The 12,626-nt window shown below is 34.0% G+C and overlaps 2 protein-coding genes across 4 annotated transcripts; one reads left to right on the top strand and one right to left on the bottom strand.

Moving 5' to 3' along the window:
- The first annotated feature begins 4,375 nt into the window (after window positions 1-4,375).
- LOC140775698 (probable U3 small nucleolar RNA-associated protein 11) lies at window positions 4,376-8,711 on the top strand. Of its 3 annotated transcripts, none has more exons than XM_073119102.1 (10): window positions 4,376-4,512; window positions 4,607-4,711; window positions 4,805-4,895; window positions 4,990-5,081; window positions 5,164-5,257; window positions 5,346-5,425; window positions 6,326-6,409; window positions 7,391-7,490; window positions 8,209-8,297; window positions 8,386-8,711. In XM_073119102.1, the coding sequence occupies exons 2-10, from the start codon at window positions 4,656-4,658 to the stop codon at window positions 8,387-8,389; spliced, it is 690 nt and encodes a 229-aa protein (XP_072975203.1). In that variant the 5' UTR covers window positions 4,376-4,512; window positions 4,607-4,655; the 3' UTR covers window positions 8,390-8,711. The 3 variants fall into 3 exon arrangements, with proteins under 3 accessions (XP_072975203.1, XP_072975204.1, XP_072975205.1); XM_073119104.1 differs by having other exon boundaries at window positions 4,387-4,512; window positions 4,612-4,711; XM_073119103.1 differs by lacking the exon at window positions 8,386-8,711 and having other exon boundaries at window positions 8,209-8,301.
- A 241-nt stretch (window positions 8,712-8,952) lies between these two features.
- On the bottom strand, window positions 8,953-12,550 carry LOC140776670 (L-2-hydroxyglutarate dehydrogenase, mitochondrial). The gene is made up of 5 exons (XM_073120459.1): window positions 12,120-12,550; window positions 11,602-11,883; window positions 10,802-11,238; window positions 10,059-10,218; window positions 8,953-9,499 (listed from the first exon to the last, which is right to left on the bottom strand). Exons 1-5 carry the CDS (start codon window positions 12,399-12,401, stop codon window positions 9,392-9,394), a joined length of 1,269 nt encoding a protein of 422 aa, XP_072976560.1. The 5' UTR covers window positions 12,402-12,550; the 3' UTR covers window positions 8,953-9,391.
- Window positions 12,551-12,626: the final 76 nt, after the last annotated feature.

Here is a 12,626-nt window from a genome sequence, read left to right as displayed (position 1 = left end):
TTTTGAACTCTACGACGACGTTTAATGATTCAAATGAGAGGTGGTAGGTAGATTCTTGTTCTTTCTTTGATATAATTCTTTTGTTCTTTTTAGATTACAATTAAAAAATGACCAAATTTGTTCTTTCTTTACCCTTTTTCTTTTTCTTTGTTATTTAAATTGTTAATTACTAAATTACTTCAACTTAGAAAATAGATATACCGTTTAATTTTTAAAAATAATATTATTATTATTATCACATTAACTAACAAATTAATACCATATAATATTTCATGATCTTAATATGTTATAAGGGCAGCTCCAAATTTAATGAGATCTACTTCTTCTTTTTTTATTAAAGTACAATGAGATCTAGTGCATAAATGCGTCACATCTTCGCACTCCTCGAAAATATATTTTAACTATTTAAAAATATATATATTATTTATAAGCTTGAGGGTTAAATATAAACTAGATTAATAGTTAACACTCTCTAGATACAGAGATATTTAAGCTTCACTAAGCTTTTAGCTACTTAGTCTAGGCTTCAAACCATATGCATTGCCGAACAATTGTTTCGAATTAAACGTCGCCGAGATCTGCTCTAAGTTGTTGCGTTACTGAACTGTTCCTCCAAGATAACCGCACTGTCGAGCCATCAACTAAATCGAATCAATATACCAAATCGTCAAACAATTTATCTACAGTATTATTTGGGGTTGATATCGAACTCATAACCTCCAAAGATAGTGTAAGATGAATTAAAGAACGTGTTAAAAAGAAAAAGAGTAGTTAGCAATTTAGCAGCCTCTGTGCTGAACAACTTTTTGACATCTTTTGGCAATTCCAATCAATTCTCTTAGGGCCACGCAGGCTTCCAAATTGAAGATCTTCTCTGGTGTCTCAAATTAAGATCGGCCAGAGAGATTTGGGCCCCACTCTCTTCGTTATTTTTAATGTGTTTGGTTGGACGCATTCGTTCTTATCCTTTGCATTCATGCATGAGATAGATTCGGAGATTAACATTAAAAAGAAAGAATACTAGGCATTACATCAACAAGTACGTATCATTTACTTAAGAGCCATTTCTTCACTGACGCAGTTGATTAATGCCCACAAGTGTACTCTTAATTCTTGTTTAGAAAACATAGCAACTTCTTACTTTGTATAATATTATATTATATTATATTATATTATATTTTTCCAGTGCTAGTGTTTCCTTTGCTATTGTACTATGGGCACGTTGATTGCCTCCTTGTATTTTTCTATGTATTAATCTTTGAGTACATAATAATCTACTCATTAAACTATTTAAAATTATAATCTCCACTTTTATTTTTCCTGGTATGTTGACGTCCTCAATTATATAAAACCTCTTAAATAAATTTGATCCCATACACTCTACTCCTGTAAGTCATAGATACGATAAATCTTTAGACACTCTCTTAACCATTTTATATTTACTTAAAAAGAATTAAGAGTCAAATAGTCATTTGATATTTAATTGTCCGGCTTGGCTACGATGTTAGAAAATAAGAAAGAATTAAAATGCTTCAAAAATAAATTAATTACATCTTAACATATAGGTTGAATACTTGGAAATTAAATTCATTTTTTATAAGTTAATAGAACTCAATCACTGGGTAGAGTGCAGCGGTAGCTTAAGTTTTAATTAAACATAACTATTTGTCCATGTTTCTTTTATTTTATGTGGATAGAATATAAGTTTATAGACTAATTATAAGTTATCTAAAATATTAGCTTTGTCTTAGTATATATATACGATATTAAAAAAAATGAATCAAAATAAAGTAAAAGAATTGAACACAACTATTACGTAGTAACAATGCTTGCCTAATTGATGGCCTACCTAATTGTCTATCTCTCTCATAATCGATAACATGAGTTATTAGCCATATCGAACCTAAAAGGATCTGCTACCTTTCGTGTCCAACAACTTTGACCCGACAATAATCGTACGACCGGCTCGTGTAGGATTTAGAATTTTGACGCGTGTCAGTCATAGTAGTAATAATAATAATATGATAAACGATTCAAATCCAAAAGATATTGGATTAAGAGTGACTTTTTCTTATTCTTTATTTATAATATAAACCGAATATAACTCCAAAGATCTATAATGCTCACAATAAATATGTGACAATTCCAAAGTTGGGACCAAATCATATCACATCTATCTATCCTTTTTCCATTTAGAAAGTAGACTCTCTGTTATAATTCTCTGAAAAGCAATTAATGGACATGCTACAGGGAAATTTACATTTATTATCTCATATCCTACGTTTATTTCGATAACCTTGTTTAGCTTATATATCGGTGATGATTAACTCATTTGCCTATCGTAAAATTAACTTATAAACTCGTGATCTATCGAATTGAGATATGTGAATAATTATTCGTCTGCTCTATTATTTACAGGACCAATTGAACTATTGCATATCTTATTCAGAGAAGTCTGTATGATGGTGACAAAATTACAATATGCAAACATTACAGTGATGTAAAAATAAGTCGAATAAGAAAATTGAATGATTATGAAGATAGTGTTCGATGCAAAGGACACAAGAGTCATTGATACTTCTTTTTGTTTGTGGGCGCTTCTTTTTTGCTTTTATTCTTACTAGTAGATTCCCAATCATTGTTACCACATGTGGGTGGATGATAGATAAAATGTGTCTCTAAGTGTTAAATGAATGGTATACATTGTCGGTCACTTATTTGACTCCTGAACCTTTTGATGTCGATAATTTAATTTACTATAAGAATTTATAGATTACAGAATATGAGATACCTTATAAGTCATCTAATATTGGACACAATCTCCTAACAGACTAATTCGTCGTCCATTGATTGTTTCTAGAATAATAGATATCGACTTCTTAGTATATAACGATTATTTTACACACGAAAGAAAGTAATTATTTGAGTGTCTTATCAAAATAAAATGATGCAGTAATTTATCTCAATATAGAAGGAAAAATATATGCAGTGAGCTTATACTAAACCAGACTCAGTTATCTTATTTATAACATGTGTAAAACTAAAACTATCGAAAGGAAGCATCCATTTTCTGATCAGTTTGATTCCTAATAAAAAATATTATTAGGGACCTAAGTGCCCTGATATGAGTTGATTTAGCAAATATTTTTTTACCTTAAAATATAAGTAGCCATTAGGGGTCAAAGATCTAGGTTGTATTCACTTGTTAAATTAGGATGGAATAAGTATAATTATTCTAATTTTTTATATTAAAAAAAACAAATTAATATTAATATAAAAAATAATAATTAAATTTGATATGACATAAAGTTGATGTGGAAGTATTGATAATTGCTACGATGTTCACTTTATTTTGAAATTAAGATACAATAATGACTTTGATGTGATATATAACAAATATAAATGTGTTTTAACTTTTATAAAATTATAATAAATATTATTTAATTTAATGCAAGGTATAAGATGCAACTGTGATGAATAATATTTGTATTTTAGAGTAAGGTTATTAAAAATTTATAAAATGAACGGAGATTTTAATTCATGTATAGGATGTTTTAAGGATAATTTTACTCACATATCTTAAATACAGATAAGGCACCCTTATCACTTTATCCATATTTTATTATCTAGTTATAAAATATAAGAATTTTTGTTTAGTTATTAGACGAATAAGTATGATCAATAAGATCACTTTAAAATGAAAAAAACTAAAAGAAAAAGAACGAAATCCACAATAATAGGCCTAGAAACAAGAACAACAACAAAAAGAAAATCGGAACAATATTGTAAAAAATATATTAGAAAATATGAATAACTTTATCATATCTATCCGTGACTTTTTATTTAAGCTAGCGTCTATTGGGCTGGGCCTCACCCTAGGTGGCCCAATAAGTACTAAGGTGCTCCCTACGGCCCTAAGAAAGGACGAGTCAAACCGAGTCGAATCCGTTGGTGCGTGACTCGGCTTGGGCAAGGTAATTGTATACGGCTCCGAAGTTTCTTATTTACGTATGCACCCTTATTATAGATTTTATATTAACAGACCAAGAGATGTAGCTATCTTTAATGCAAAGAAATATATATAAATATAAAAAATTATATCTTTTCGTAATAAAGTTGATGAAATCTTTAACAGTTTGTTATGTTTTGAGAGATATATGTGAATTTATATAAAAAAAATCAAATGTTTTGATAATATATATATATATATATATAAATGCTAAGTTTAAAAGGATATAATATACATATATAAATAATAAAATTTTCGTTTACGGATTCAGATTCATCGGATATCCGTTATTCTGATCCAGATCCGACACCGATCCAACCCGGACCCGCTTTCCATTAGTTTGCGTTATTCTCCGCATGTCTCTCTGAAGGCCGCAGACTACAGTATACCCTAAGTTGCAACTCCGAAGCTATCGTCGTCGCCGTCCCCCACCTCTCCGGCCTCCTTGCCGTCGCCGTCGTCTAGACCTCCCTCTCTGGAATCCGTGTTTTGTTCTGTAAGAGGTAAAACCCAGGACACTTTTGTTAAATCTCCTCTTCTCGCTGCTTTGTATGGAATCCGTGTGGAAAGATTGATGCCGGTTTGGATTTATTGCAGAATAGATACTGTACTAGCTTGAGAATTTGTGCTCGATTTGTTCTCCGCAATGTCGTCCCTGAGGAATGCAATCCCTCGACGGGCTCACAAAGAACGAGCGCAGCCGTGAGTGAAAGATGCTTCCTTTTGCTTACTTTTTACTATCGACTTGTTTCCGCTGAGCGGAAATTTGAGTGAATTTGCTTATTTTTATGGCAGGCAAGCGAGGAAGAAATTTGGGCTTCTGGAGAAGCACAAAGACTATGTTTTGAGAGCAAAAGCTTTTCATAAGAAGGAAGAGGCTTTAAGGGTAGAAACCATTTTCCTTTCTAGAATGATTTCTTGCAAGTTTTGTTAATGATTGATGTGTATCGTATATGATCTGGGCATTTGGGTTCTTGCAGAAACTAAAGGAAAAGGCGGCAAATAGGAACCCCGATGAGTTTTATTTCAAGATGGTCAACACGAGGAGTGTTGGTGGAATTCATAGACCACAGTAATTATAATTTTGTTTCTTGAATTTTCTGAGTTAAGTCAGTTGTCTTAGTTTTTTTGTAGGCTAACTCAGTGTTTTGCAGGAGTGAAGCTAACAAGTACACCCCAGAGGAACTTATGATAATGAAGACCCAAGACATTGGATATGTCCTTCAGAAAGTTCAAAGTGAGAAGAAGGTGTGTTTGGAATATTTACTTGGACATATTTTTCTCCCGATTTCATGAAATGGTTGTTGTTCTTATGTTATGTACTTGATTTATGTAGAAAATTGAAAGGCTAACTTCGATGCTTCATACACTGGATAATCAACCACCAAACAACCATGTCTACTATTGCGAAGATAGGTAAGGCCTTCATGTCTTTTGATTTTGCATGCTGTTAAAGTTAGAGGAATACAAGGCCTTGTTTTTAAACTAATAAAAGAGTGATATATCCCATCATTATGGGCTGCATCAACTCTTTGCTACTTGCTATGCTGTGAATTGTTTTGGAGGAGGAAAGTGAGAATTAGGAAAGAGTGATGAAGTTGATTAATTGCAGATTGGAATACCATAATACATGTATTGTCTCCATAATTGGAATAAAATTAGAGATTTACCTCCTTATGACTGAATTTTCCCTTTACATTCTGCTTCCTATTTAATATCACCCATCTAAAAGATAGATGGTTGGATTTATAAGTTTTAGGAGCCTTGTTTTTTCAAGAGTATAAAAGAGGTTAGAACAAATTTTTGCTGTTTTATAGATACAATTAACATTTGAAACTGTTTATCTAGAATGCTTTTTTTATCTGTCCTTGATGCGATAATGAGATTCCAAATTTCTGTGAACAATGGGAAGGCTATAATTCTATATGAGTTATGATATGTCTACAAACTCCTACATTATTTACCTGCAAAGATTAGGAAACATGAATTTTCATAATGTACAATGTCCTATATTCTGATTGAGGGCAACGAAAGTTGCAAAACTAATGTTTACGTAATTGGATGCAAACTATAGCTTTCATCCATTCCAAATCTTTCCTGCACTTTTGGCGTCACTTTTTATTTCTCTTTTACCTATTGCTTCTCATTTTAATATAAGGCAGAAACAAAAATCCTGAAGATTAAGGAGTTAAAAAAGAACTATATATTCAATTAAATGCTGTAGAAGTCATGTACCTGTAAGTTATTCATGATTTTCTGTGTTTATTCTCTTTTTATCGCTTCTGTGCTGGTTTCTCTTGCCAAACAATACATTAGGGAGGAAGCGAAAGAAGTACGTTTGAGAATATCAGGACCCAGCAAGTCACCTACTTTGGAGAATGTGCCAGGTCGTATAAAGAAGTACGTACATGTACAAATTATTGCAAGCTTGCTTTTTATATGAAATAGCTTTGGATGTTGTTACGAACAGAATGACATTACCAGCACTTGACTTGGAGTCTTCTTTTAAATAAATAGCAATGGTGTCTGTTTTGAACAAATGTCATGTTACGATTAGTAGGCAGTTCAATTTATCATGTTATACATATCAATGTTTTTGTGCAGTTTGGACAATGCGCCATAAAAAACTGTTCAACTTATCTCGCATATTTGCAGGAATGAATCTCTCTTCCTGATGAGGTAGGAGATGTAATACCAAATGAGAACATCTTAACAGGAGGTAATTAGATATATCAATCTCAAGAAGTATCTTATTGAAGGAATGAAGAAAGTAAGAAACTAAGGGACAGGTAGTGGATCAACTCAGATTGTTGATAATACCAGATGCTTATCTGATAAGTTAATATTATTTGACCTGAGACATTTAAATCTAAAGCTATGGAAAAGGATGGTATAGAGCTTAGACTGGCTTTGCTTTGGCACCTAAAACTATATATTTTTTAATATTGTTGGAGAAGCAGCTGGGATAGAGTCTTCCAGAAGTTCTTCATTGTGACATATGTGAGATATGTGATCTTAGATATTTAAGGTTGATAAACATGTATCGTTGGCTTATGTGAACTTTTTGTTTCATATTGATCATGCAACATTTGTTGAAAGTATGAGTCATTGTAGCTGTCTAATCAATATTTCATCTCCATGAGAATCTTTAATGTGCATAATTCAACATGAATATTTATATTGTTGCATATTCATTCAGAGGTAAAGCAACTAAAGCTATAAAGAATAGCATGATTAAACTTGGATTTTTTTTGGACCTTCCCCCTTTGAGGGTGTCAACAAGGGGCTTGCATTAACTGAACCTATATTCCAAGTTTTCCTGTTCCAGCTTTTTGATGCTGTATGATAAAGGCCTACTTGTTATCATTTCCTTTACCTCAGGAAGACAGCTGCTTCTTACAAGGAGCTAGAAGAAAGGAAGAAACGGGTCCAAGAGCTGGAGAAGTTGTATGCAGACATGGCTTTGCAAAAGGAATTACAGGTCTCTTTAACTTCTACTATCTCCATGTGTTGGAAATTTGTAGTCAGAACAATAAATTCAGTCAGAATAATTTTTCCTTGAACCAGCCTAAAACTCTCAGTTGCATGAGAACATAGAGTAACGATTGCTATCTGCATTCTAACTATAAATTGACATAGGGACAAAAAAATGTTGTATTTGAACAATAGTAGCTCGATTAAGTTTGAATTGAAATTAATTCTGAGCTTATATTTATGATCAAGTTTGAATTGAAATCATTTCAACTTGAGCCAGTTTTGAGCTCGAGCCGATTAATAAAGCAATTTTAAGCCTTAATCCATTAAAGCCAAATTTCGATCTTGATCAAGCTTGAATTAAATTAAGCTTGCTTTAGGCTTGAATCAAGCTTAAAATAAGATGATATTTAAAAATATAAACTAATAAAATTAAATTTTAGAACTAGATTCTATAACATCATAGTACATAAAAATCGACTTAAGCAAATTTTTATAATACAATAAAAATAGTCTAGTATAAAAAATATTACTCATATATATAGAGTAATTATTTCGAGTCTTATCGAGTTGGCTTATGATCAAACTTAACTTGAAATTATTTTCAAGTCTATATTGAAGGTCAAGCCCAGCTCAACTCATTTTTGAGCTGAGCTTGATTGAGCTGGCTTAATTTTTTGACAGCCCTAGCTTCACCTTTATTTCCTTCATTGTCTATGAAACAGAAATCTGGTCGGAAGCGTAAGCTCCGTGAAGATGAGATAGTCACTCCAACAACCAAGCCTGTATATAAGTGGCGACAAGAGCGTAAGAGGTAATGAGTCCTTTCTTTTTCCCTGTTTTATCAAATGACACTAGTTTTGGTTTCAAAACCATTTATATAATTAATCATAAATACTCAGATGAATTTGGTGCCAACCGGTGAGATCAGATATGCAGATTGAGCTGAAGCTGTGGCAGATCAATTATCTTGTATTGACATCAGAAGATTATTATGTGGGATCTCATGCTGAATAGAGAGCTCTCAAATCACATTGTATACATCATCTCCTTTTTGAGATGAGATGAGAACTTAATTTTTTTTGAAGTTGATATTTATGTTTTTTTGCTTTTTTATGATAGTCTGAAATATCTTGAGAGACTGGTTCACGGTAAGTTTTTTCCTAGTTGATATTTATGTATTTCATGATGGTCTATAATATGTTAGAGAGACTATCAAAATTACTAGCAGATATGCCGTGTCCAATGCATTTTATGTTGATGTAGAGAAAGGATATACTACTTGGTTATGCTAAATGATATTCTACACCATCATTGATGACATTTTAATCTTCGGGTGGATTATATTCTAATCAGAGTTGGACTACAATACTTGGACACAGGGATCATTTGCACAAATACTAGTATGGCAGAAATGTATACTCTAAATCGAAAAATAATACAAAGAAATGAATAGCATTCTTCCGAGATAAATGGAATGGTCTAAAATCAACATTAATATTTGTATTACGTTTGATAAATTTATCAAAGTGAGTTTAAGGGCTGAGAAAGTAAGTAAATGCCCATTGTTTCCCTGGCAAAAGAAGAAACCCTTCTTGCAGACTTGAAGTACATAGTATTGGGGCTGAAACTGGAAACCCCAGACAAATTAGGCCCTTGTTAGTGAAAAATATGCCAAGATTTGGTTCAAGAATAAGATTTGTGGAACTAGCCGGCAAATCAAATCAACTGATAATCTGAATGGGATGGTCATCTCTTTCTTGATAATCACAATGAGATATTTCTTCCAATCCTCAGAGAAATACCTTGACAGGCCAAAAAAGATGACAGAAGCAGAGATGCACAACTGAAGAACTGAAACTTACCAAAGACAGAACCTTTGAAAAATGAAAGGTATTCTACTGATTTCTATCGTCGTGATACCATATGTTCAGCAATGGCTAAGCTGGACGTAAGACCCGGTGATTCAATGCCAAACAAATTAATCACTCCAGGAACACCATGGATTTCCTCCCCCTGCATGCAAGTGTTTGTACTGGACATGAATAAATACTCTCTTATAAATGAAACGGAAAAGGTAAAGTAAGTAACATATAAAATGAACCCACAATACATAGTTCAACAAGGTAGGTGAAAACTATTATTATTTACCCTTAACAAGTCTGAAATTCTTGACATATATCTGTCTCCAGATCGACAAAGCTAAAGTTACTACAATAATACAATTATATGCGTTATTAGAATCCAAATGATTCATTGTAATATTCAAATTTCTGAAGTTGCCACCTATAAGCAATGACCATGGTTTTATAAATTCTTGAATTTCTCGTAATAGTTTCACCATTTTCCAACAACTGAAGCATCTGAGTGACTGGCTATTCACATGCATCAAATTTGCAGTTTAGAAGTGTCTCTCTTTAATCTAACAAAGAATTCCAGTTCTCAGTAAGAACTTTTCTGGCAAACATTGACGCTGAAAGAGATTATAATATGATCTATCCAGAATGAAATACGTGAATGCCAAAATTACATCAGATGAAATTGAAGATGCTTCTAAGATTAGGAAAAAAGGCACCTGAATAAGAAAGTCCGAAGGAGCTTGTTGTGGGCCACAAAGCTTTGGTCTAATTCCTGAATATCCAGATTCCAGAGAACCATCCTTTAGATTAGGAAAATACTTCCTTATCTCTGTATAAAATTGACCTGAACGATCGAAGTTGACAGAATAGTCAAACCTGAAAGACCCACAAGCTGAATATTTTCAGAAGATTGAAGATTTAAAAAAAAAAAACTATAAGAATGACATGCTCTAAGTCATAAAAATTTGCATAAAAAATACTGTGTGTTCTCCAGAGAGGAAAAAAAATATATAGTCCAGTTATACATGGAAAGTAGCAAACAGGAAACATCAATGCAACAGTAAACTGATCAAGCATTTTTTGAAGAAAGCATGCAATATAAATGGGTCAAACAACCTGGAGAAGACAAATGGGAATTTTGTTTCTAAGTGTATTTTTGTTACAGCAACCTATTTCAGAATAACACATGCTCCCATTACCAAAGATTGAGAGTTCGAATGTTGCATTCTTGTTCAATTCTAGATAATGAGTTTGCAGACTGCACGAACATGCTTGTGTGCAAGGAGATCAGATGCAGCATATGAATTATTAAATAGAACATAAAAGTTGCTACCTTCAGAGGAGACTTCAAATCATGCATTTCTGAATCATTTTCTTAGTACTATACAAGGCAATACACTCTGAAGCTTAGAGAGAAAAGAATAATATTAGTGCAGCAGACAAAGCACAGTCAATTTACCTATTCAGAAATCCTGAAATATCATCTATACTATCAATCCATTCGACATCTGGGCCAAATTTGACAAGGCCATTTAAGTCCAGAGTGACATGGACTCCAAGTCCGCCATCTTCAGGTATTGGATAAATTAAGCGACTGAAAGGAGGGATCTTGGTTTTAGAGAGGGTGAAGTAGCACCCACGAGCATAATGAGCAGGCGGAATAACAGCCACATTAAGGCCATGAAATCTTTTTGCAAGAGGAACAGCACTTAAACCTGCTGAGTTTATCACAAGCTTGGGAAACAAAATAAGCTGAGGCAACGAAGGAGAGTCTCCGTGATGATTTTCAAGCTCCTTGCTTTCAGAAATATGGAGATGTATGCAACTATCTTCAATATGGGCACCAGTAACAGTTGTATTATAAGATACAGTAGTTCTACAATTTTCTGCTTCTCCCTGTTTCCATATAGTTCACCAATCAGAATATTGCCTGACCTTCCACATTCTGAAAAAAAGTACCACACAAACAGAAGAAAGTGCTTCTTTACAAGAAAAAAGGATCCTAGAAACATATTAATAACATAACTACTAATTATTCGTCTCTAGCATTTGGTCATCCAAAAGATTAAGTACCTCGTTCCAGCAGATATTGCAGGATACATGTCAAATAGTGTTAAGATCTAAAAACTATCATCGCCATGAAACCATGAGCATCGGAGAATTTGCATAAATATTAGACAAATTTGAGTAAATGCTAGCAGGAAGATGATATGTATTATTGTTCATCACAATCAGCTGAAAAAGAAATTTAGGATGTACCACCAAAGAGAGCATGAGTGAATGAGAATCGACGATTCCAGAACTAGGCGATAACAAAGCTTTGACACATTGCAGTTCTGGCTCCAAATCCATAGCTTCAGAGCCCTCCATCATCCTCAGATCTTCAACCCCGTTCTCTTTTCCGTGCCTCAGAAGAGCTTCCAGCTTAGGGATCTCTGCAACACTAGTAGCAACTATGAGTTTACCTGTCTGTTTATGGGGAATTCCTCTCTCAGCACAGTACTTGTAGAGCAACTCCTTTCCTCTTACACAGAGTCTACCCTACAGGAATGCCATTCCAAATTTGATATAAATAAGGGAGGAACGATAAAAAAGTATCATTAACAAGTATGAAGGCAGCTATAACTATCCAAATTCTTTTCAAGCATCTACGTGCCAATTCCAAGAGAGATTACGATGCCAGAGGATTACTACCGCTATTTTTATCTCGGTTTCTTCCAAAATCTCACAAAAGGATGCAGCATTGAACCAAAAAGAAAGAGAGAAATCCTCCTCACCTTCAAGCTATTCCTAGGGTAATAAATCCCGGCATGAATAACCTCACTATTCCGGGAACTTGTTCCGGTCCCAAACGTGGATGCGGATTCCACCACCAAGACCTCCCTCCCCTTCAAAGCCAATTCCCTCGCTACCGCGAGCCCCACCACACCGGCTCCGATCACCACCACATCCGCCGACTCCTTCGGTACTCCCCCAAACCCCGCGCCGGATCCTACCCATCTCGTGGCCACCGCGAGGCGGAACGCCGACTTTGCGAGCACCCTCCCGTACCTCAGCATTCTTCTATCCTTTTCTTTTTCTTCCAACAGAAGCCCTAAGGCCCCGCAGCTTCACTACCAATCAGAGACTAAAAAAAGTACATCCAAATTACACCGAACTGAATCTACTTTTCAAACATTATCCGACCACAGCACTGAAACAGAACAAAACTTTGCTCCGTGTACAGATAGCCGACCATAGCCGAACCCACGTATCTACATATATACGTCAGCACAACACACAGA

Source organism: Typha angustifolia, chromosome 14 (genome assembly GCF_048772165.1).
Source record: "Typha angustifolia cultivar Huaian chromosome 14, ASM4877216v1, whole genome shotgun sequence".
Taxonomy (NCBI): domain Eukaryota; kingdom Viridiplantae; phylum Streptophyta; class Magnoliopsida; order Poales; family Typhaceae; genus Typha; species Typha angustifolia.
Note: the sequence above shows the minus strand (reverse complement) of the source record. Positions and strands in the feature narration are given on the sequence as shown.